Raw genomic sequence first — 25,876 nt, forward strand, 5'->3', positions numbered from 1 at the left:
ACCTCACTCATGCAGGAACACCCCACAAGGTTGGTTTCTGAGCCAAGACCACAGGTAAATTCACTCTGAATTTAAAAACCACCAGGTTCCTCCATTCCCACCCCAAGGCCAGGTCACCCGTTCAGCCTGTTCACCTAACATCCCACCAGCCTGGACCTTGCCCCAGCCCTGGCCAAAACCTTCATCATAACCACATCACCAGCTCCAGAAGCTTCCCACTGCAGGGCACAAGCTTGGGTTGTCTTCTCCACACCCGCACACGCCACCCTGCTCAGCCTTACCACACAAGCTTATAAAGGAAGCATCAGATTACGTTAACTGTCAGGAAAAAGGCAAGCTGAGAACGATACCAATATATTTAACAGCCTTTCAAGGGCATAGTTTCTCTAACAAAGTCAGATTATAATCTTTCAGTGTCCAATTCTCTCCAAATCGACAGAGAAAGAAGGAAGTGGATTCACGAGATGGTTCAACCATCTTTACTCTCTCTAGCTCCTAACAACCATCCACCCAGAAGGAAAGCAAAGGCTAGCTTATGAACAGTGATATTTGAAAAATATTCTGTTAACAGGTACCATCTTTCAGGAGATTGTATCTACTAGTAAGGAAGTTCACATCCACTTGGGCTTCGAGACATCAGCCTGGAAGTAAAATCTACAGCTATATCCGTCACCCAAAACGCTGCCAAGAGCTGCCTCCACATTTCCAGCAACTTATCTTACTTTTGAGCCCTTCATTACTCAGCAGAGAGGGGAAAAAAAATGCTTCTTACACTCATCTTTTCCCCTTCTGTTCCTCTTGGATGGCCATAGGGGGGAAAAAAAAAAAAATAAAAACAACCAACACTTGGCTTCTCAGTGAACCTTTTATGGAAGACCTGGCAAATCTCTTAACATCACTGACAGATTTTAAGGAGGAGATTTGTTTGCTTGCTCTTGCAAGCCTGAAACTCAAAGCAAGCGTGTAGCTCAGCATCAGTCACAGCCACACACCCTGCTCTGCTCTGTCGGTATCCTCAGTCCCGACATCTGCAGAAGGTACTGCACGGGGGGCGTGCAGCCAGCTAGCAGCTTGGGAGAGACGTTTGGAGCTTTATTTGTCCCAGAAAGGGAGGCAAGGAATTATTTCAATGCCGAGATGGAAAAAAATGCTCCTCTGGGACGCACATGAATCATCAGCGTGCTGGCCAAAGGAGAGGGATATAGAGGAGGGACGAGGTTTTTGCAGCTCTACCAGCACCCTCACCCTCTTGGCATGAAGAGCAAAGCACAGCATCTCCAAAATGAGCAGCCAGCAACTGTGGGGACACCTGAGCTCGAGGAGGCTTTGGTCCCCCACGTGTCACAGAATCATCTCGGTTGGAAAAGCCCTTGAAGATCATCCGTCCAACCATGAACCTCACACTGACCGTTCTCAACTCCACCAGATCCCTCAGCGCTGGGTCAACCCGACTCTTCAACCCCTCCAGGGATGGGGACTCCCCCCCTGCCCTGGGCAGCCCATTCCAACGCCCAACAACCCCTTCTGCAAAGAAATCCTTCCTAAGAGCCAGTCTGACCCTGCCCTGGCGCAGCTTGAGGCCATTCCCTCTTGGCCTGCCGCTGGTTCCTTGGCTCAAGAGACTCATCCCCCCTCTCTGCACCCTCCTTTCAGGCAGTTGCAGAGGGCCATGAGGTCTCCCCTCAGCCTCCTCTTCTCCACACTAAACCCCCCCAGTTCCCTCAGCCGCTCCCCATCACACCTGTGCTCCAGACCCTGCACCAGCTCCGCTGCCCTTCTCTGGACACGCTCGAGTCATTCAATGGCCTTTTTGGAGTGAGGGGCCCAAAACTGAACCCAGGAATCGAGGGGCGGCCTCACCAGTGCCGAGCACAGGGGTAAGATCCCTTCCCTGTCCCTGCTGGCCACGCTAGTGCTGATACAAGTTCTGGATTTTCAAGAACACAAGAAACTTTCATTCACTGGGACAGCAGCTGATGAGGAGTCCTGGACACCCAAGCCACAGCTCATCACACAACTGTTGAGCTATATCCTCATCTATTAATACGCCCAAGGGCAGATCCTCAGGCTTCCTCCTCACCCAGCCAGGGCGTGCAAGGACATGTGTGCTCACAACACTGCTATCTTGTGTAGGACGTGTCACCACACCCAGAGCGGGCAACACAAAGTGAAATCAGCTCTGTGACAACCCTGCTCCCACACAAGGACATCGGGCAGACAGGTCAGGTCGCTCTCCGGAGCGCCATTAAAAGCCTCTCCCCAGGCACAGGGTGCCCGAACTTTATGTGCTCCGGTCGCACCAGTGACAACATTGGGCACATTCACAACCCACTGGATGTTCAGGCCAGAAGCAAATTACTGAAAAACAGGTCAGATAACAGGTTGCTAAACAAGAGTCTAATGCACCACAGGGATTTCAGAAAAAAAAAAAGTCACCTTTGCAGATTTGAACCTTTCCATCACTGCTGCCTGCAGTTTAAAATCCCAAAGGCACCAGTGCACCCCAAAAGCAGGATTATGACTAGCCTCATCCTCAGTTTTCTTAATAGCTATGGCTGAGAAGCAGCAGAAACGGAGGATTTACTCACCTGCTGTTCTGCCCCAGCTAATGCTGCTCAGCTCCTTTGTGTTTAAGTGACTGAAAGGGCACAAATCAGTGTGTGTGTTTGTCTGCCTGAGCAAATTGCCAGCCCTAAGGCCAACCCAGCAGGAGAGCTAATTATCCGTACACTGATTTTCCAAACCAAAATGGATTTGGAAGCGGAGAGAGGAAGTTCCAGCAGACAGGCACACCGAGCATCCTTACAAGACAGACAGCACCTGGAAAACAGGCTGGGTATTACAAAGAAACAATTCTCTACAACAACCTAAAACTGCGTCTAGAGATTTTATGAAAGGATGTTACTTCCTAAGGTACGGCCACAGGAAATCAAGAAGCCTGGACTCTTTATTTTCAGATTTTTCAAGAAACTGTGGCACTTAACCTCTGGCATGGGAGGTGGAACCCTCTCGACAAGGACAGCGTCTGCAGAACGGTTAACCCAGCCCACAGCCAAAGGCTGACAAAGGACGGCAGCTAAAGCCGGGCTGAAGGAACCACTCTGGTGGCTCCTCAAACCCAGGGAGAGTGGGACAAACCCTCCCCATAAGCTTGGACACGTGCTTACTGGAAACACCACGAGTGTCACACACACGAGGCAGCTGACCTGCACAAGCAGAGTAAGCCAAGCTTCAGCAGGAAGCTAGAGACATACTGATCCCTCTAAAACTACCATACTAAATTTATGATGGGCAGAGGACTGTGCTGCATAGCACCACCTCCTGAAAGGCCATCATGGCCAGCCCGGCTGTTGCTTTTAGACCAAGGGAAGCAAAGTCAAGCGCTCTGTTGATTCACAGGGAAGGGATTTCCAGAAGCCACCTCCTCCACTGCAGTCCCCACCGCAAGGTCAACCTTCCCTAAAGCCACTACTGACAGACATATGCCTACCCTACTTTTCAAACCCTTCACACAAGATGCTCTGTAGGCAAATGAGGGAGCTACGCCAAGATTAAGATTTTAGGTTTTGTTAGCAGGGAGTTAGGACAGCCTACAGAAGAAAGCACTTGTGCTCCAACCCTTTGAAGTGTTCCAAAATAACGATGGGCTCTCTGTTAAAACACTCAAACCAAACACCTTTGTGGGAGCAGGAAGAGAGAAAACTGTTACTGTCGCACATCACTACAAAGAAGAAATACAGCATGCTTCTTCATTTCTTCCCTACCCAAAAAGGAAATTAAAAAGGAACAACTAGAAGTATTAAATGCTTGTGGGTGGCAATGAAACTGCTTAAAAGACATATTTATGTGCTCTAAGGCAGCAATATACTAACTATGAAAAAAGGCTTTAAACATTCATGCACACACACACACCCCTCAGCCACCATGGTTAAACAGCAGTAGAGGAGACTTTCAAGGAATAAAAGAAAAAATTTTCAACTCCGGAAAACTAAAGAGCACAAATTTGAGTACGCTAAGTGCACGTGCAAAATCATGCAAAAAAAGATGTGAAAAGCTGATTAGTTAATACATGAAAAACTAGTTGCTTCTTCGAACATCAGGAGCAGGAAAGCTGCCAGAGCAAGCAAGGGAGTGGGAGCTTTTTCACGAAAAGTCTTCTACCGTGGAATGGCTGGAAAAATGGTTTGCTGCATCCCACGGATGGGTCTAAGGAGTTTCTACCCCAAAAACTCTCTCGCAGCTGAGGACTGAGAAATTAATAGAAGAGGCTTAGAGCAGCTCAGTAAAATGAACAGATGTGTTTGCTCCACACCACCAAAGGTGCGTTACCTAAAACCGCCAGGCCACGAACACCAGGTCGGCAATAACCTATCGCTGATATTGTGGTTACCACGCGAGAAGTGGAAGATGGAAAACACGATACCAATTTCTTTAGTGGCTTCTGCAGAGCGTGAAGAATCCTGCAAGCTACAGAGCACTAAACGTGACTGGGCAAAATAGAAGTCTTTTTTATGAAATAGTTAGCAAACATGTAAAAAGTACAATACAGAGAAGGAGACAACAGCTTCTTTGGGTGGCATTCACACATCTTCTTCACTAGTACTCTTTGAAAGAGGCAGACTTGTTAACAAGGGGGATCTGGTCAACCTAACACACTTGAATGTTAAAAGCACTGTGAAAACTCAAAGGGAAAAATAGATGGTTGATGTCCCCCTAGTTCAATGTTTCACAGTGGTTTGGAGAAGAGGATGAACATCAAGATGACATTTTGCAGAGGACACAGAACTATTCAGTTGAATTAACTCTAAAACAAAAAGCTGCAAAGGATCTTCCAACACTGAGTATCAGGTGACAAAATGACAAATAAAAGCTCAGTGTCAGCAGTGTAAAGCAGGACACTTGCAGGGGAGGAACAGGGGACAAACCCTTCATAATACACCAACAGTGAGGGGCTCCAAATGAACTACTACCACTGAGGAGGAGAGACGCCAGCCGGATTGTGGCTATACTGTCAGAAGTGTTGGCTCAGACCACAGAGACTGCAAGAAAAAAAAATAAGAGAAAGCAAAGCAGAAAACATCACTGCGCCACTTAACACATCTCAAGACGTGAATCTGCATCTTGATCGCTTTGTGCAGCTCTGATCTTTCCAGCGTCATTGCAGAAAGGTGATAGTTGCATGAGAAAAGATACCAAGAAAAGCAACAGGGATAATGAGCAATTCAAAACAGCTTTACCAGGAGAATAGAATGAATTGATTAAGAACCTTCAGCTCGGAAGGAAAAAAAAAAATTATGACTGACTTCCTATTTTTTGTAATCCTTTGAGGCAGCCTAGACCTTGTCCTAGCGAAAAAAAAAAAAAAACAATTTTAAACCCTAAAGGAATACACAATGCACAATTAAACTACAGAACTCATCACTGTAAAATGTTTCAACGCGAGAGCACTAGCAGGCTAAAATGTTGACAAGACAGTTGCGGAGAAAAGATCCATGGGAAGCTCTTGAACAGGGAAACGCTGGTACAAACTGTGCCGAAAGTCTCCAAAGTGCAGACTGCAAGAGACTAGAACCATGTGTCTGCATTTGCATCTCATAAGCACCCACTCCTCACTACCCTCAGAGACCGGACAATGAAGAAAAGCTTTTGATGCAACCAGTATGAACACTTGCGTGATTTTCTCAAATATGAGAAAGCACTTCCTTGCATCTGTCCGAAATCCCCGCTGCTGCAATTGTAGTCCAGATCCCAGCCTGCGCAGAGTCATGAAAGAAGAGCTTTTCTTCATCTTCTCAACAGCCTGTTCTGCATCTCAAGACGAATTGTATGCCTGTCTTGTCTCCTCTAGATTAAGCAATCCCAGTCATTTCAGTTTTTTCTCAAAGGTTGTGTTTGCTCTCCTTTGGGAAAAAAGATTCAGAACGTCAGTATTATTAGGCTTCCGCAGCCATGGACTAAATGGCCATTTTATTTATTTATTTTTTAGAAAAAGACAAAAATCCTTCAACCCACTAAAAGCAGAATCAGAAAGAGAAAGGACAGTCTAGGTAGACTTAAATGCCACAGGACTCTGCCTAAAGAGGGGCAATCAACCGAGTCCCCAAGCTACTACTTTTCTGCAATCCTCTACAGGCAGGACAGCAGAGAGCTCTAAAGATGAGCTCAGCTGCCAGCTCGAGATGAAATACTGCTAAGTCATACGCAGTGACAACTCCAGAAGACACCAAGACAAATTAGTACAGCAGCCTCTCCCTAAAATTCAAGGGAAATATCCCCTTTTAGCTTACTACCTCACAACACTGCTGTCACATACTGCTATCGCAGGGTAAGCAGGAAACTAAATCCAGAGAGTTAGTGAGAGCCCAGGCACACGACCACATCCCACAGAATAGGAACAGGCATTTGATAATCTGTCCTTTGACAGAGATTCATTAAATTCCAGAAAGAAATGTACTTCTGTGAGGAAAAAACAAGAAAATAGAAGGTATAAATAATTGAGCAGTACATTCTTGCAAGCTGTTTCCGTCAGGCTGCATTTCAGGGTGCAGACTGAAATAAGAAGGATTATATGAATCATAAGGATTCACCATCTCAAAGTTGTTTGCAGAACCTTAGCATGGCAAATGAGAAAGCATCCATAAAACCTGAGATAATTAAGTAAAGCATACCTTCAGGCAGAGGCTGCTGACGTTCCACACATTAAGCCAGACCAGTCTCCTGACAGACCATTAATGCTGATACCAAATTATTTCACAGGAGCAGTTGCTGATACTTTTTTCTCCACAACAGAAAACTTGGAGCTTAACAGCATCAGCCTGACCAGAAGGGAATGCTAATATAATTCAAGCAGTATTGCAATGAACTGTCTTTTAAAGACGCTTAATTATGTACATATGAACAGAGGCCCAGGCTCATTTTCAGGAGATTGCAGTTTCCCCGTCTGGGTGGCAGGAGAATGGGCTGAAAGATGCTTCAAAAGATCCTGTGAGGCTTTTATTAGCAGGCAATTTACAGTTGTTACAAGCAGCTTCCTGAGCAAGCTCTGCAGCCAGCAGTTAGTCTGGAGATGGTCTGAGCTATTTCTTCACGGCCTTGCTCTGCTGGCAGTTGGCATTTCACGAATCACCGTACGTAAAACAAGGGATGGGGCTTGTCGAGATGGGACTGGCAGAGCCAAGGCGAAGCACAGCACACGGCGCAGCTAAAGGGCACAAAGTCAGGACAACTCAGTACAGTTTTAGCTCTGTTACATGAAAGTTCTTGCAGCATTGAGCCTCAGGGGATTTTTACAGATACTGTGTGTTGTTTTCAGATGCTCTTCAATTCTTACTGTGCCTGAGACCTCGAGGAGGCACTTCTTAGCCAGTCCCAGCATGTGTAAGAGAAGGTGCACCTCATCCCAAAGCTGATCCAGGGTCTCCTCGCCCAAGGCAGGCTCGGCTGAAGGACAAACGGCAGCGATCACAGCCCCCTACCACCAGTAGAGGTGGTCCCAAGAGCAATCAGAAGGACACTAGAGCATATTCACTCCTCCACTCCAAAATACAAATAGGGAAGCTGTTAAGCCAGACGCCTGTCATTACCCCTCGCTTCACATCTGTAACGCAGACCATTATCCTCATCTCACCCCCTGCAGCAGAGATTAGGACCAGCTTGGCCAGCCTCCGTTCTTAGCACCCAATCCAGAAGACTCAGACTGCTCCTCCTGCTCCTTACTGTGTCACGGTTTCCCCGCCCATCCGACCCACCATAAACCAGTCACACTCCCCAGCCAAGTAAACCAGTCTTCTACCAGGTGAGGGAACTGCAAGCAGCTCATGGAAGAAGGACATGTCCAAGTTCATAGACATTAGATGGCTAATAGCACAACTGGTCCCCATACCCCGGTACCCTGCCACCAAATCCCTTGTGCCAGTCTAGATGCTGAGAAGCCACAAAACAAGCTCAAGATGAAGCAGGGGCAAACTGATCCAGCTGAAAAAAAGAACTTAAATAAGGTGGGACGGGGGAGGGTTGTGTTTCAGCACCCACACGAATGCTGTGCCACACCAACACTGGGGAGGAGCAAATGAAAGATGGGAAAACTGCTTAAGCCAATACTGACCCATCAAAATACACCCCATAGCCCCAACCACGAGAAGTAACTGCACTTAACCACAGGCAGCCTGACCAAGCCCACATCAGTGCCCCTGACTACGGACTAGGAACAACACAGCAGCTTAATGTCTGGTTGGACAAACTCATTGAGCTTCTCTAAATCTAGCAAGACTCAATCTTGACTTTTGCCATCACCAAGTCCCTCACTCCCATCCCCACACAACCCTGTGCTGGAAACAGTAGTTATGCTACCACACAGCAAAACACATTGAAACAGAGCTGTATTAAAAGCAAAACATTTTTTAGCTGGGTTATTTTTCCATCCAGATCTATTTTCCAACCAGGTTTACCACAGAGTTTGTACTAATGTCACAACTTTCAGCTAAGGAGACACTGGGGGAGCTCAGAGGGGATAAGCCAGAGCCCCAGCACTTGCTGGACCCCATCCTAAAGTTTATGTCTAAGCACAAAGCCTCAGTTTTCCAAGTTCAGCACCAGAAATTTGAATGACACAGGAACGGGGCTGTAATAGTTCCAGCTCAGCTCCTTTTGAAGCTATAGAGGAAAATAAACTGGAGAACATCCCCCTTCCGGGCAATCAGTACCAGCTCAGGAGTCAGGATCTCAGACAAGCTGCTGCTCTTTGCACCATCACGTTGCTCCAGCCTGGACCTGAGGTAGCACCGAACGCTGTCAGCACGAAGGGCTGCCACAACATCACCTCTGACTCCAAAACACATCCAGCTCAGATGCCTCAACACTATCCCCATGCAGCCAGCCCGAGGGTACCACGAAGGACCTCAGATGAGGTCCCTAGGGGAGATGAGCTTAATTACATCCATCAGTCCCAAATTAGAACATTATTTGTCGAGAATTCAAGCCAGGAGACCCAGAATCCTAAAAAAAAAAAAAAAAAAAAAAAATATGCAGTTGAGGACCTCTGGCTCCACTGTTCAAGATGAACCTGGGCACGGGGGAGGTTGCAGGCAGGGGATGAACACAGCTCGCTGCCAGTATGGTAAAAGGGTCGGTCAGAGCAACACTAATCCCAGACACGGTCATGGAAGAGTTGCTAAAGGATTTGGGAACAGATCTTAATTACTGTCCTACTTTAATCTCAGTCAAGAGCTGCTTAGTAGAAACACTACCCTATCAAGTGCACTTAATTTCATTCTTGGGTTAAACAACACTGTAATCTCTCCAAACACACATAATTAGCAGACAGATATGAAACTCCTATTAAAAATATCATTCTGTATAAAAGCACAGACTGGATGCTTAATTGCTGTCTGAGAAATAACATTTCTCAGTTTTCTAAAGGGGCACAGGTAAGTACTAGTCCCAACATAACTGATAAAATCTCAACCGTTAAGGAACGATTTAGAAAGTAAATATACACCTAAAAAGAAAAAAAAAAAAAAGACTGATGATACAATTTGCAGATGACACAAAAGCTGGCAGAATAACAAACCGTTAAACCAGGCAGCCATAGAGAACAATCACTTGGAAATCTTGATCCTTCCCAGCAACTTGCACTGCAGAACCACACGCAAAGGTACAGATGTAGCAATGAGGAGCACAATCCACAGCTACCAACAACGGTGCTCCCAAAAAAATAACTCTGCATTCAGTAACAAATCCTGTTACAACGCTGGGGAAAAGAGAGCTTCTCCAATCTCTCAGTGTGCAAGCAGGAGACTACTACAGTATCAGTGTAATTTTATCTGCCTCTACAGCGGTGAGGAGACAGCAGGAATACTGTAACTACATCTGTGTGGCCAGACGGGGCTTTTTTAATTTATCAAATGCTGTTTAAAAATCCTTCACCGATTTCAAAAAGCTGCAAATGCAGCTTGAGAGCAGGAAAAGGGGGTTTGAGAGTGACAGACTTGCAGAGCTCCAGCTGTGTAACCAAAAAGAAGTGACTTGAAAATACAAGCCTGTATTTTAACCGTGAGAAGACACCAGGTGTTAAAGGACACTGCAGAGGAGCACGGGAAAGGACAGCAAAACATCCACAGGCTGAAACCAAGAACTTTTTTTAATGATTAGCAATTCAGATAATCACACGGGCTCATCCTCAGATGACAGGCTGAGCACAGGGAAAAGTGGGTGAAGTTATACAGCCCACATTTACGGGGTGTCACACAAGATAATCTCACCGTTTTTCCTGCCTTTATTCCGCACCAGTTTGAGTCAATCATTTATAATCTAGGAGTACAGCACAGGACATTTTCTACAGAGAGCTAGGGAGAAGTTAAAGGGAGAAAATAAGTGAATCACAGAAGAAAGTAAGACAAAGAAAGCATCAGCCATGCAACAAAGTAATCTCTGTATATCAAAAGTGAGATATTTCAGACATGCTCAGCAAATGCTGCATGAGCTTGCAGAGCGTGCTGCTCAAAGAGTAACTTTGCTCAAAGAGTAACTTTGAGTAGAAACACCAGAAACAGTGTCTGCGGTGAGAATATTTCGGTCCACCGCCAGCTTCCCATCACTAAAAAAAAAAAATGAGCTGAACTGGACAGAAAGTTCAAAGAGCAACAAACTTGATAGGTTAATTGAGTGTAATAAAAATCAGAGCACATGGGCGTCACAGCTTAGCCAAGAGGTGGTTTTCAGCAAGGAGGAGTTTCTTCTCCCCTAGAAGGTTACCTGATCCTGCAGAACTAAGTGATTCTTAGAAACCTAGATATGGAGAGGAGATCCAAAAATACCCTGCAAAATCAAGAAGCATAACACAAGAAAAAAAAAAAAAAAGAGGAATTAGAACAGCAGAAGGAAGTGGAATTGGGAGCAATGGGTATAATTAGTAGAGGTTGAATAGCAGGAAAGACATCCTGAAGTGGATTATTTTGATTCCAGGAGCACTCCAGACTCAAGGGGATCCCCACAAAGACTCACTGAACTCGCTCGGTGTTCTCCTTCAAACACAATGACATTCACCGCCAGGTATTAAAAAAAAAAAAAAAGAGAGAAAAGAGACCTCGATGGCATTGGAGCCACCGGCGTAGCAAGACATGAGACTGGCACAGCTCATCACACAGACCGAGGCTGTTGCAACACTTCCTCACACGCCCTCATCTCCCATTTTATATTTAGAGTGAAATTCCTCTCCTTGAAGAGGGGCAGGCTTCACCCCACATCTGCACAACGCCCAGCACAATGGAGTCCCGGCCCATGCCACTGTCTCCCAGAATCACAGCGAGAACAGAGCAGAAAAATAAGGCTGGAAGGGACTTCAAGAAGGCATCTCGTCCTTCCCCTGCCCCAGGGCAAGAATTACTACACTTGCTATTTTTCCACTCTCCCTGATGGGTGGGACACAAACCCACCCAGACAGATTAATTAGTTGGACCTTAAATTTAACTTCTTAACCCCTCCGTCACCCTCCGATAGCAGCAAGTCAGCCCTGAGCGCTACGCCAGGACAACGCAGAGTGGCTGTAGTCAGAATATCTCACTCTGCCAAGGCAGAAACTGATAAAAGCACAATTCTGCAAACAAGCTCCCACTAGCAGCAGGGGCCCAGCAGTCCAGACTATTTCTGAACTGCGCTTTGGGACTGCTGTTCCTAGAAGGGAAGCCAGTCTGGCTCCTGAAGACACATTTCTTCCATGATGCCTACAAGAAGTGAGTCACCTTTTTTTAAAAGTTTCCATCATCCTCTTTTCCGGACTCTTCAGCACATCATGTTTACCCTGAGCCGGTCTAGTTTCAACTCTAAAAATCCTTGGGGCAGGTACTGCTTATGCTTCTATCATTAATAATACTCACTGTACTCCAGCAGTTCATGCTAGCGAAGCACAAACCTTTCTTTGCCCCAGATACTTATTAGTGTTCCTTCTGTGGGTATGCAAAGACAGACATTAAGCCCAACTCCTCATCTAACCTTAATACTAAGAAACAAGATCAACTGCACTTAGTTCTATGACATGGAAAAAAAAAAAAAAAACACAACACCCACACTCTTCATTCTGGCAGTTCCCAGACATTCAAACCAGTTTTTTCAGTTTTGTTAATAAATCTAATTCTCAGCATCTCCTACCATTCAGTTTATCTTTAAAGGTTTCACAGAAAAACTTCAGAAAGAAAACTGCAACAAGTCAAAAAAAATGAACAAATGGGCAACGCTATAGCAAGATAAAGCCAGTGCTCTACTGCTCCATGAATGAAAAGCTTTCCCACTTTAATTTTGTGCCCGCGCTGCAGTATCACTGCAAGTCAAACAGCTTAAACTCATTTATTTTTAAACACAGCCGCTCGAGTCATTTAAAACCATGAGTCTGTAAAACTTAAATATCCAAAAGAAAGGAAGGGCTGTTGTGGAGGGGGTGGGACAGGAGGCTCCAGTCCTGTTTATACCCAAACACTCCCACCTGGCACCGTGATTTCCAGTTCAGCAGCTCTGGGGCTGATGCAGCACACCTGGAAGAGGAAGGTTGAACCAACTGCTCTGCCCTCTGAAAGGGCACTGTGCTCCCCTCGCCACAAAAAGCAACAAAGCTTAGTCCTGAATTTAAGTTTGTGATAATGTAGCTACTTAGATTTTGAAGCCCGGCATTTCTAGGAACACACCTCTATCTTGCCCCACCTTTCAGCCTGTTCAATTTGGTTACAACGAGCTGTAAGTATCCTCTCCCCCTTTGCACCATCGACCTTCCGGAGGATAACACACACAATTGTGCTCAGCACTGCGAGTAACACGCTTTGATTTTGATACAAAGTTCTTTGGAGAAGTTCTGTTTTACTTGAAAGAGGGGGAAGGAGGGATGAGGTGTCTCAGTTTGCCAAATCCATTACATGGCTTCTACCAGGACAGTGACACTAACACTACATGGTCTGGCTGGCAAGAACGGGTCTTAGATGTGCATATTTTATCTAAAATATCATGTTTTAAAAAAAAAAAAAATCAGGTGATTTCTCATGAGACACAGGCTTCAGTTAAAGAGTCAGCTACCGCACCTTTCAGAATAACAACGCAGCAGAAGCCACTGCTGCAAAATCCTAACCAGCATCACAAATACCAAAAAGGCTGAAATGCCAGACCCAGACTCGTGGAAAGGAGCAGAAGGAAAAGGAAAAGCGAAGGGGCAGCGGTCCTGGGCAGGCAGCTATACCCATCTGCGCTCCTCGGGCAGGAGGAGAGCTCAGCAGTTAACACAGATGAAGCAACGGGTTCTCCCAGCTGAAGGATACTGCAAGAACCGCTGGGAAAAGATGCTTAATAGGAGAACAAAGGCTCCATTAAGCAAACGGAGGCATTAACTCATATCATCATCAGGATGGTAATTGTACCCATACCCACGGCTTCACAATTAGCCATGGTTTTTGTGAAACGGGACACAAATCGGCAAAAAAGGGCGAGCGACGGTTTACAAGAATAACTTTGACAGATTCCTTGCTAAAGGCAGGAAAATGCCCTCCCTTCCCAGAGCGGGCTGCGGGCACCCCGAGAGCTCCCGGAGGGGCCGGGGGGGCGCAGGCCCCGAGCGGGGGTCGAGGCCGGCGGGGCAGAACCCGCCGCAGCAGCCGACCCCGCAGCCGGGCGGGAGAAGCCGCTCCACGACCCCGGCTCGGGGCCAAGGGCCGGGCACAGGCCGAGCCTCGTCCCTCACAGCGCCTCCAGCTCCCGGGCAGCCCGGCCCGGCGGGGCAGGGGGAGGCGAGGGGGCTACAGGCACTTCTCCGAGGCGACTATTAAAAACCAATTCCCCTTAACGTTTCCTCATTTCTTCAAAGTTTCTGGGGAGCGCGGCGGCGAGGCGAAGCCCGCCCGAGCCCCCCCCGCCCCGGCTGGCCGCCCCCCCCCGCCCCGGGTCCCACCGCCCCGCCCCGGCCGCACCTGAGCGTGGGGCCGATACAGGCCGTGTCGGTGCTCTCGATCTCCCGCAGGATCCGCTCATGCTCCGCCGCCGTCTCCAGGCTCTCCAGCTCCGCCATCTTCCCCCGCTCCATGGGGCTGCAGCCGAACCCACCTGCCCTGCCCGGCCCGGCCCGGCACCTCCCCGCCCCGGGCAGCACCAGCGCCGGGGCCGCCCGCTCCCGCTCGGCCCGGCCCGGCCCGGCCCCGCCGCGCCCGGCACGCCGGGAAATGTAGTGCGGGCGGGGAGGGGGGCTCGGCCGCGGCCTGCGCCGGCGCTGCGACACGCCTGGCGGCCGAGGGGGCGGGGAGCGGCCTCCCCCGGCGGGGAGCAGCCCCTTCCCCCGAGGTCCCGGTCACCGGCCCCGTTGCCGCGGGAGGGGAGCTCCGGGGTGGGGGGCGGCGGCGGTCGGTCCCCGCTGCCCCCCGAAGGGAGGTGCCCGCCATGGCAGCGGGTGCCGACTTCCCGCCGAGGGGACACAGCCCCGTGGCTTCGACACTGCCCTGAGGGGACAGAGCCCCATGGCGGGATGCCCCGTGTCGGCTTCTGTGAGGGGACACGGCCCCGTGGTCATGACACCCACCGTGAGGGGACACAGCCACCATAGCACGGACCCTGTGTCCTCTCCCCTGAGGGGACGCAGCCCCATGGCAGGATCCCCATGTCCTCCTCTGAGGGGATGCAGCCCCCATGGTCACAACACCCACCATGAGGGGATACAGCCACCATGGCAGAGACCCCATTTTCTCTCCCCTGAGGGGATGCAGCCCCATGGCAGGATCCCCATGTCCTCCTCTGAGGGGACACAGCCCCATGGCTTCGACACCACCCTGAGGAGACACAGCCCTATGGTCACAGCACCCACCATGAGGGGACACAGTCACCATGGTAGTGACACTCACCATGAGGTGACACAGCCATCATAGCAGGGAGCCCGTGTCCTGTCCCCTGAGGGGACGCAGCCCTATGGCAGGGACTCCATGTCCTCCCCCCTGAGGGGACACAACCCCATGGCCATGACACCCACCATGAGGGGACGCAGCCACCATGCCAAGGACCCCATGTTCTCCCCTTGAAGGGACACAGCCCCATGGCCGTGACACTGTTGTCACCGGCCATGAGAGGAGGTCCCAGCAGGAATGAACCTGTGTCACTGCCCTGAGCGGAGCCATCCCCTTCCCCACGAGGGATGAACCTCCTCTTCACCAGCCCCATCCTGTCCTTCTGCCCCATAAACGATGTCCCCCCCACCCTGACAAGGTGTCATTGACTGTGGTCCCAAAGAAAGCTCCCCGCTGACACCGAACCGCCTTTCAGCTTGATCCTAGAATGTCCCACGAGCTGACGAGCTGCAGTGCATCCCCCCCGAGCTGAGCAACCCAAGAGGCATCTTCACCCAAGGACACGGTGGAGCTTCCTCTGAAAAACACCACCGGTCCCCAGAAACATCCTTGGATATGAAGGTCTCCTCGAGGTTTAACTCTGCGGCTCCCGGGGCTGCTCCCTCCTTTGGAAGCAGTTGGTTATTATTGTTATTATTTTGTGTTGTGAAAACAAGGCTGGAAGGGTCCCGTTCCCAGCCATGCGTTATCAGGTGCAGCGGAGCCGTCCTTGCACGGAGATCCCACGCTCTGCCAGAGGCACAGTGGGGATGCAGAGCAGGACCGAGACCGGGCTATGCAAACCACCGAACGTTTCTGCATTTGCTTTTGTCGTTTCATCTTCTGAGATATAAATAAACTACACTAATTGTACGAGCACGCCTCTGGCTTCCCTCAGCGCTGCTTGCTAAGGTTCAAGCTGCCAGTCTGAATATCCCTGTATCATCACTTAATTAAATGAGAAAGGGATAAAAGAACTTTCCAAAACATGATGCACCATGACTGGAACAATGCAGGAGGGGCAAGGAGGGCTTGGCAAAAACTTCATTAGTTCACGTGAAGTTCACCAGCTCTTGCACATCGTGCCTACGGTTGCCAAACACGGTGTCGTGCCAGACCAGATGGATGTCGCTTCGGATGTGTTAACACCAGCGAGAAAATCTGTCCTCCGATGGCAGTCACCATGGAGATCTGGTAGAAGCTTTCTGAGGACCAAGAAGCAAAGAGACACGTCAGCGGTGGAAGGAAAGCGGATAAAAATAGCTGGGTGATTTCTGAGCCCAGCAGCCTGGCGCTGCCTTCCCCCGGGGCTGGGTCGGGAGCTGTATCGGCGGGAAGCGCTGTGCATTTTGTGCCTGTTTCCAACCGGCTGCTCTGCCTCGGCCGGCGCTGCGGGCGAGCTGGGGCATCCGTGGCAGGAGGCTGGTGCTTCCAGCACCGCAGTTTACGTGGACAATCCCACGCGGCAAAACCCCGTGACGGCTGCTGCAAGGAGCAGATCATTTGTGACTTGAAACTGCTCTGGACTTCAGACCATCGAGATGAGCCACCTGTGGCTACGGGAAATACATACCCAGCTCCATCTACTGCCATTAGCGGCTAAGAAGATTACTGTTTTTGTTCAAATTAGTAGGGGCTTGTGCTGTTGGGGACTGAGCCAATATTCCTGACGTCAGTGCTAACTATCACGTTGTCTTCACTGAGCTTTAGAAACAAGATCGAACGCCAGCGGTCGAGGAGCGAGTGGCTGGCAACAATCCTTAATGGTTTTAATTACAGGATGAGAACCGCTACAAATGACACCGACGCCAGGTTCAATCCTGACTGCTCAGTTAGGCAATGGTGTTATCACAAATAAGGCTCTCAGAAACAGGGTCTAGCTTTCTCTGGTATGAGGACATTGCTTGGTCCACCAGACTACAGTACAAGGAGGTTGAGCGCAGAGATGGGAACCTAGAATAAATCCTGTGAGGAGCGATGGAAGGAGCTGGGACTGTTCAGTGTGAGGAGGAGAAGGTGAGGGGAGACCTCATCACTCTACAGCTCCCTGAAAGGACGTTGTAGAGAGGTTGGTGCTGGTCTCTTCTCCCAGGTGATTAGTGACAGAACAAGAGGGAACGGCTTTAAACTGCAACAGGGGAGGGTCAGACTGGACATGAGGAAAAAATGTTTCCCAGCAAGAGTGGTCAGAGAGTGGAATAGGCTGCCCAGGGAGGGGTGGAGTCCCCATCCCTGGGTGTGTTTAAGGGCCGTTTGGATGAGCTGTGGGGGGATGTGGGGTAGGGGAGAACTTTGTAGAGTCGGGCTGAGGGTTGGACTCGATGATCCCGAGGGGCTTTTCCAACCTGAAGGATTCTGGGATTCTGTGAACTCAATTAGTCATCAAACTCCAGTGTTGACTTTAGTCTTATTTTGTCTCACTGTCCTGCACCAACAGAAAGAATGAGGACCACTGTTTTCAACGCCTCTTATTCAGCAAGAAGAGGAGCCCAATGCCTGGAGCATGGTGTGACCATGGTGTGACCATGGGTGTGACACAACTAGCAAGATCACATCCTAAAAAAAGCAGAGCATTAACCTCCACAGAGCAACGTGGGAAGATGCTATGAGGCACTGTAACAGTCTGCCTAAAAAGAAATGTTTGGGTTTGACTGGAATAAAAATAAATACTTTTTTTTTTTAAAATGTCCACCAAAACATCATATTTTTCTCATGGGGAGAAAAGCACCAAAAACATTTCCACAGATTCATAAATATTCATGTCAAATGGGGAGGGGGAGGGATTTTGTTAACTCATAGAAGAACCTTCTAAGGAGCACCAACCATAGATTTTCCATGCACCAATTGGCTTCTAAAGCTATGGTGAAAGTTGAGCATATTTTAAAGAGGAAAACTCAGGGCTGGTTTTGATGCCATTGAAAATCTCACCCGGCCTCCCAACTTCAAATTTCAACCACAGATCTCTTTTCACCCTTGCCCAGTAGAGTCAAAGTAACTGCTGTTACCAAGTCTTTGGTGTTCACCTATGGTCCTGAGGTCTGGGATCAACCAACCTCTTCTTTGATCAGCTGAACAGATTGAGTTCTTGGAGCCTTTTACTCTAAGGCACATTTTCCAGTAATTTACTCATTTATGCAGTTTTTGCAAAAATCACCATATTTCAAGATTTTCCTTAGTCTGTGGGTGCCAGAAGTGGACAGAGCAGTGGCTCTGGTAACAAGCACAAAGAGAATATAATCCATCTGCTCCTCCTCAACGCGGTGTTGGTACAATCTCAGGTGCCATTAGCCAGTCCTGCTGGCCACAGGGTCACGCCGAGGCTGATGTCCAGCTGATTACCCACTGTCACCTTCAATTCTTTTCAGGTCACTGCCGTCTGGGATAAAATTTTCCATTCTGTAAGAAAAGCTACATCCTTTGTCCCAGGACACATGGCATTTGGTCACCTTCACATGAATATTCATTGCTTGCGTCTGGCTTACCGAGCAGTCTGGGACTTGCCCTTATTATTTGCTGCCACAGAAACTTTGTACCATTTGAAAGCCTGTCTACAAGAAGTTTATTTATTCTTACCAGTCACTGACATAAGCATGCTGAATTTGTATTGTTCTAATTTATTAATTAAATCATCATGCAGTACCAACACAAATGCATCAAAGATGTCTATTACCAGCTCATAATCTCATTTAAAAATGATATCGAGTTTGCCTGACAGATTCTATTTCCCTTAAAACCGTGCTGGCCGACATTAACTCTTTTATGTTCCCTTAATTTCCTACTAATGAAGTTCCATATAATTGTTTTTTATGGGACTTACAACAGCCTGATGGAGCTTTACAAACTCTCCCTTTTAATTAGTGACCTCTCATCAGCATTTTCCAGTTCTCCAGAACTTCCCTAGTGTTCCAAAACTTCCTAAAAAATCAATGTAACAGGGCAGAAACCTTGAGCAGCCTTTACATAGCCCCGTGTGTGGGTCACCTGAGGCTGCTGGTTCAACAGTCTGCCTCTGTCACTGCTGAAAAGAAAAGTCATCATCACCATCTACAAATTACTGTGGCACCTGGGATCTTCCCAAATTCAGGACGAGCTGTAATTCTGCCGTTTCACTAGAGCAATACCACCATCAGAATGTCTTTCATTTTTTTTTTAACCTTAACAATTTGCTTCTTACTGTGCTCGCTTCGGTTTTTCATTTTGGGTTGTTATTTTGCTGAACTGCTTTCAACATCTCCAGGCTTCTCTGCTTCCTTACCCGCTCCCCCCTCTCGCCGCTGGCTTCTTCCCTTCCAGTTGCCTCCACGTTTTTCCGATTGCACCTATATTGAAACAACGACAGGCAGGCACGATGCCAAGCTACTCTTACATTTGGTCTCACCAGTGTCATTCAGGAAAACATTTCAGAGCTAAATGAGGGGGCTAGCAAAGAGAAACCCAGGAATTAAAAACAGAAAGAAAGGAACAAACAAGGCTAGATGCTGCTGACCTGGAAGACCAGCCTTCTGCAGGGGCCTGGGGGACTTGTACCCCACGTTGTGAGACACTCAAATAGTCTCAGGCAACCTCTTTGGGCAGCTCCCTTTTTCTGGGGTGTGGACTGGAGTCCTGGAGCCCCTGGAGTTGCCCCCACACTATCCTTCTGATCCCCAGCCTCTGCCTGCTCCCCGCTTCTCCCTTCTGCCTTCACCAAACCCCTCTGGCCCCAACCCCGCTCTCAGCTGGGCTGGGCATCCTCGGCGTTTGCTTTCTCACCCTCAATCACTTGAAGCTGGGCAAGGCAAGGCACACGGTATTTCTAAAGCAACAAGAACGCTGCGGGTGCTGACTCAGCACACAAATCAGCAGGTCCTGTTTGCTCTGGGTGTGCAGCAGCCCGGTTTCCTTCTTCAAGGCTGACCTTTAGCACCCTCCGCTTCAACCCCAAGGGAACAAATAAATCTCTGCTGCCCAGAGAGGTGCCTGCATTTCATTTATCCCCCCTCCCTCAGCCACCTTCCACGTTTTTGCCGCGAGGTGCCAACTGAAAGCACCCCTTCCCCCGTGCGCCCATGAAATGCAATTTTGCCCTTTCCAGCAGGGGAGAGCTCGGGGCTTGGCTGCCCTTTCGCGGGGAGAAGGGGAAAGGACTGCAGCTTGGTTGGAGAGGCAGAGGAAGAGAGGAGCCACGGGGAGCCGGCCTGGCTGCTCCTGCTTGTATGGAGGGTGGGAGAAGCGCTGTCAGCAGCTGCCACTTCTGAGAAGGGCCACAGCTCCCTCTGCGCTGATTGCCACCATCCCACACACTTTGATGCCACCCACAGCAGCGGCAGAGCCAGCCTGGCTTGCCAGAGACTCGGTGCGGTGATTCCGCCGTGGTCGTGCTGCTCTTGGGCAGGTGCCTTCGCCTAGACCTGGCTCTGCATGGTTTTATTGCCCCCGAGTGCATTCAGCCACACGTATCGGTAACCGCAAAATAATCCAGCCTTCCACAGTTTATTTATGGAGGATAAATCCCCATTTTCCAGCCACTAGGCTCTGTACTTAAAATCCTGTTCTGCTTTACATCTTAGGACTGAAATAAATTTTTAAGCCTCTCCGATATTATCACACTGTTCCCCAAATCCCTGCTTGGGACGTACTTTGATGCTTTTAATTATGCCTCTTGTTTTCTCACGCATTTTATTATACCTTTTTTTCTGAATACAGGAAATTAATAGCTCGGACAGGCTGAAAGAATGGTGACATGGACTTCGGGCATGGAGTTCTGGCTTTCAACCTTTGTGGAGGATTTTTCAAATCTGAGTTTCTGGTTTAATTAAATGCAGGCACGGGTATCTCTGGTGGCAAGGCTGGGGTGAAGATCTTTTGGCAAGCTGTTCTGGGATTTCTAAAGTCCTGCCAAAACCCACATGACATGGCATAGCTTCATCTAGACAGGACTTGAAGACCAGAGATGGGTGTCTACCTGAAGTTCAGAGCTGCTCCTTAGCTCTGGGCTGTTTAGCTGAACCTGATAAGCCCATGTTGGCAGGGAGCAGCACAGTGAAGGAAAGGGCTGGTCTCTCTGTCTTTGTTTAGAAGCAGAAGGACAACCACATTCACCCTTAAGCTTGAGCACAATATATTTCTATTCCACGTATGCCAGGAAGTGGTTAGCACGGTTGCAAGTGTTGAGTTCTGCTCCCTGCTGCAGTTTGGGGCTCCGTGGCTCACCCACGACAGCAGCAGAAGGGGTCATCGTTTGTGAGTAGGAGGGAGATCCTACCTCCCAGCCTGTAACGAGGGGGGATGTCCTCTCCACACGCTCCCCTTCTCATCACAGAGAGCTGCAGGAGTGAGGTTCCTGCTGTGCCACTCAGCCCATCCTCATTATCCTCGCTGCCGTGAAACCCAGCCAGAGAGCAGCCCCGCTGTATGGGGCAAGGGATCTGCTGCCATCCAAGGCATCTTGTCCTTAGGAGGTCACACAATTAGCAGCTGAACACGATGAGATCCCACAGTTGGGGTGGCCTTTGGGCTACTAAAACAACAAGCAGAGCTCAGGAGTGAAACCACAGTCCTCCCTTCCAACAGCCCATGGGTAGTCATGGCAATGATGACTACAGCCAGGGCCACCTTGTGTGACTTCCAGCCCTGCCCTTCTTGGGTGGTAACGCCGGGCAGAAATACCCAGGGCTCTTCCTGAAAGCTATTGTTAAGTCTTTTGCAGAAGGAATTCAGTGCTTCCTCTCCAACACGCGTGAGCCCTGGCAGCGTTACGGCAGCTGCTGCTCAGGAGTACCAGCCCCACGGTGTTCCCACCGCCCCTGCAGTGTGTGGGGTGGGTTTTCCCCCGTGGCAGCCCTTCTGCCTTCCCCTGGATTTTGTGGGAGCCCCATTATACCTGTCAGAGGGTGCTGAGACCATTGCAAACACGCATGGCACAACAGCCCAGTGCCAACAGGATCTGTGCTGCAAAACGGCTCGGGTGGGTTCTCCAGATAAAATCCAGGCGACTTCTCCAGATAAATCCAACAGCCACAATCTCAGATGATGGCTAATTTGGGCAATTCAGATAATACCCCAGTAGATATTTAAAATCACCACCACCAAGAGAAATTTTACTTCCCTGGCACTTCTCTGCTGGCTTGCACCAGTGACTCTCCCTCTCCCTGCCCTGCGCTGCCCAGGAGCGAAGCCCTCAGCCTCCTCGCTGTCCTCCCGGGGTCCCCCCCGGACTCAGGGGTTGCCCACAGCTCCCTCAGATTTTAAATGCAGCTGACACCTAGTGCTGGTTCTCTCTACTACAGCTTGAGCTGGAAGGGAAGCCCCAACGCTGATGGATGAAGAGCTGGGGGGTTCATGGTGTGCATGATTTTACAGAATCACAGAATCATTCAGGCTGGAAATGACCCTCGGGATCATCGAGTCCAACCCTCAGCCCGACTCTACAAAGTTCTCCTCTACCCCACATCCCCCCACAGCTCATCCCAACGGCCCTTAAACACACCCAGGGGTGGGGACTCCACCCCTCCCTGGGCAGCCTATTCCACTCTCTGACCACTCTTGCTGGAAAACATTTTTTCCTCATGTCCAGTCTGACCCTCCCCTGTTGCAGTTTAAAGCCGTTCCCTCTTGTTCTGTCACTAATCATCTGGGAGAAGAGACCAGCACCAACCTCTCTACAACGTCCTTTCAGGGAGCTGTAGAGTGATGAGGTCTCCCCTCACCTTCTCCTCCTCACACTGAACAGTCCCAGCTCCTTCCATCGCTCCTCACAGGATTTATTCTCCAGGCCCTTCCCCAGCTCGTTGCCCTCCTCTGCCCTCGCTCCAGCCCCTCGAGATCTCTCTGGTATTGAGGTGCCCAAAACTGGACACAACACTCCAGGTGTGGCCTCACCAGTGCAGAGCACAGGGGGACTGTCACCTCCCTACTTCTGCTGGTCACACTATTTCTAATCCAAGCCAGGATGGCGTTGGCTTTCTTGGCCACCTGGGCACACTGCTGGCTCCTGTTCAGCTGCTTGTCAATGAGAACCCCCAGACCCTTCTCTTCCAGACAGCTCCAGCCACCCCTCCCCAAGCCTGTAGCCATGCAGGGGGTTGTTGTGGCCCAAGTGCAGGACCTGGCACTTGGCCTTGTTGAAGCCCATCCCGTTGACGTTGGCCACCGATCCAATCTATCCAAGCCTCTCTGCAGAGCCTCCCTATCCTCACGCAGATCGACACTCCCGCTTCACTTGGTGTCACCTGCGAGCTCACTGATGATACTGATGATTTCGTGATGGTGGCTTTTTTGGATCCAGCTTCATCCGCCTCCTGCTTTGTGAAGGCAAAGAGGTGCCTGCACCATGTCGTCCCGGCACAGGACAGTGCCACGGGGTCTGGCCACATCAGCAATAGAGCTGTGCAGCAGGAGCAAATCTCCAAGGGGACTAGGACGGTGCTGAGGGCCCAGTGTCGCCACTGTGCACAGGGTGGGACAGAAGGGGAGCATCTTCCATCTTTTAAGAGAATGACCGTTGCTCTTGCTGGTTCTGGGACATCTCTGTTCATCTTCCCACCCAACGTCCTGGAAAGGGCTCAAACCTTCCTGCTGCCAGAGCGTGGTCCTGGCAGGCAGGCTGAGCCCTGGCTGCCCCGGGAGGGTCTGGGTCAGCCTGCTCATCCTCCACTACCTACATGCTCACCCAGGGGTGAGGTGATGCTCATATTCCTCAGGGGAAAAATCCTCCCTGAACCAGCTCTGCCAGTCGCATGTGGCTTCCTCCAACATTCACCCGACGCTGCTCAGGCAAAGCCTTTCACTAACTAGGGAAGGTGTCCCTGTACTGGAGTCACATCTGTCCAGCCGGTCACCTTCCAGAGCTTTCCCAGCTCTATCACCTTCCCAGTCCATCTTACATCAGTTCTGAAAACCCGGTGATGACATTTCTACAACGTACAGCCCTTCCCACTCTTCCTTATTCCATGCATTAGATGCTTTTATGTTGTATTTCTTGATGTACTATTCAATTCCCCAGCCAACAGCAACCATTTATGTTTTAAAACATTTTCTCTTGAGAGAGCTCCAGAGCAGTCTGACCAAAAAGCACCTGTTCCCACCAATTACATTAAAATTGTATTCCGCTCCATGCTCTTTTCCAATACTGATTTAATTTTTGCAGTCCTCCTCTGCTCAGATAGCAGCTGCCATTTCTGGAGTCTTTCTTTCACAGGGAAACTTTCTCTCTGTGAATTATCCCTGCAGTCCTATGCCTGGTTTTGGATGGTGGGTAAGGAGAGGAACTAGCAAGTTGGAAAAAAACGCAGATTTATAAAAAGACAGCCATGAAAAAATCAGAAGTAAAAAAAGAAAACAAAAAAAAAAAAAAGAAAGAAAAATGCCAGGGCAGTATCTACATCCTTTACTGGATTTAGCCCTTAGTCCAGATTTCCTCATGGTAAGATCCCTACCCTTACTGCAAACCATCTCTGTTTCTCCCAGAGGTGCTCTGGCAGCAGCACTTCCAGGGTGCTTGGAAGAAGGATAAGAAGAGTGCTGTCTCTGGAGACATAAAACCTCAGACTGCAGCATGCCCTGAAATTGCTGAGCAATGCTTAGGATGGAGTGTTCTCCAAGAAAAGTGAAATAGCTGCCCTCAGCGTGATCGTATCAAGTTAAAATTCAGTGGAAGCAGCAAGGTGCTGTCACAGGAGCCAGAGAGCATCTGGTGTAAGAACACAGAAAGACCAGGGAATGAAGTTTCACCTCTGTAACTGCGCAGGCAGAGCTCCTCACATCACGCTCACCCTCACCAAGCTGTTTACGGAGGGTGTCCACCACGCATGGTGTCCATCAGGCGACAGAGAAATATATCTTGGACACAATCTTAGCAATTTTGGTCATAAATCAGATTTTGCTAATAGGTCAGAATGTTCTTGTTTTCTTCTTGTTTTCTTCTTCTCATTTTCTTCTTCTTCTTTTCTTCTTCCCTTGTTTCCAGCGCACAGCACGTCACCCCACAAGTCACCAACCTAAGGTCAGGAGATGCCCTTTGTGGCATAAAGTGACATTCAGCAAATCCTCAAAATGACTGACTTAAAAAGCAACAAAGGGAATGAAAAGAGAGCTGATCTGAGGGGGATATTTCATAGCTCTCATGGGTTATGAAAATTCTTTCCTTATTATATCAACCAGTCCTTACAGTGTGAAAGTATATTAACTTTGTTAATATATATATTAGTTTACATTCTCCACTGCTAGTGGAATTTTACTTTCACTTCACTTTACATTCATGCTCACGTAAAACAAACTGAAGGACAGCCCAGCCCGGGAAATAAGGACTTTTCTTCTTGGAAGCTTAGAGCTGTCCATGAAGGCTAAAGGATACCCTGGGTCAACCAAGATAACAGCAGCATCCCAGCCCTCTGACACATCTCTGAAACCCTCTCAGCATCAGCTCCATCATAGATCAGTAACTCCAGCAACACTGACTCCAGGGACAGCTGGATCAATCGACAAGCAGCCAGAATGCTGCAGAAACAGAGCTCCTTTGCAAAGTTTTACTATGATTAATAATCAGCGGGGGTGGGTGCTAGTGATTAGTTAAATCATGTTGTACCTGAATGCTTGAAGGGTGTAAGAACCCTGTGTAAAACCACACCAGGGTGCCCCAGTTTGGCTGGTGCACCTCATGTCCCAGTATGAATAAAAATTTACTCTTGTAGTTTGTGTCCCAGCCTCTCTCCTTGGTCAGCTCGGCCAGTTGTGAATTGTTGTAACACCCGTCGGTGGGGTTTGCGCTCCCGGGATGGGGAATGCTGATGTCCTTCTGCTCCCTCTGCCCCCAGCACATCTCCCCCCACAACAGCTGGACCCAGCCATACAAAATTATTAGATTTACACCAAGATGCAAGTTCCCCATCAGTGACAGGGATGAGATTTTGCTGCAAAGCAAGGAAAACGTGGGCACAGCAGCTAAAGAAGTGATGTTATTGGCACTGATGAAGCAGAGGAAGAAGTCACAGATAACAAGTCCACCCACCCAAGGTCAGGGCAGACACCCAGGCCAGCAAAACGCAGCGTCTGGCCTC

The 25,876-nt window shown here is 49.1% G+C and overlaps 1 protein-coding gene across 6 annotated transcripts in view; it reads right to left on the minus strand.

The window, feature by feature from the left end:
- EXOC6B (exocyst complex component 6B) overlaps positions 1–14,091 on the minus strand; it is a 353,199-nt gene extending 339,108 nt beyond the window's left edge. For all 6 annotated transcript variants that reach the window (XM_074821745.1, XM_074821746.1, XM_074821743.1 and 3 more), the window contains exon 1: positions 13,941–14,091. In XM_074821745.1, coding sequence (XP_074677846.1) covers positions 13,941–14,053 — 113 coding nt within the window. In that variant the 5' untranslated portion in view covers positions 14,054–14,091. The remainder of the gene's footprint in view (positions 1–13,940) is intronic.
- Positions 14,092–25,876: the final 11,785 nt, after the last annotated feature.

The sequence above is a fragment of the Strix aluco genome, chromosome 4 (assembly GCF_031877795.1).
Source record: "Strix aluco isolate bStrAlu1 chromosome 4, bStrAlu1.hap1, whole genome shotgun sequence".
Taxonomy (NCBI): Eukaryota; Metazoa; Chordata; class Aves; order Strigiformes; family Strigidae; genus Strix; species Strix aluco.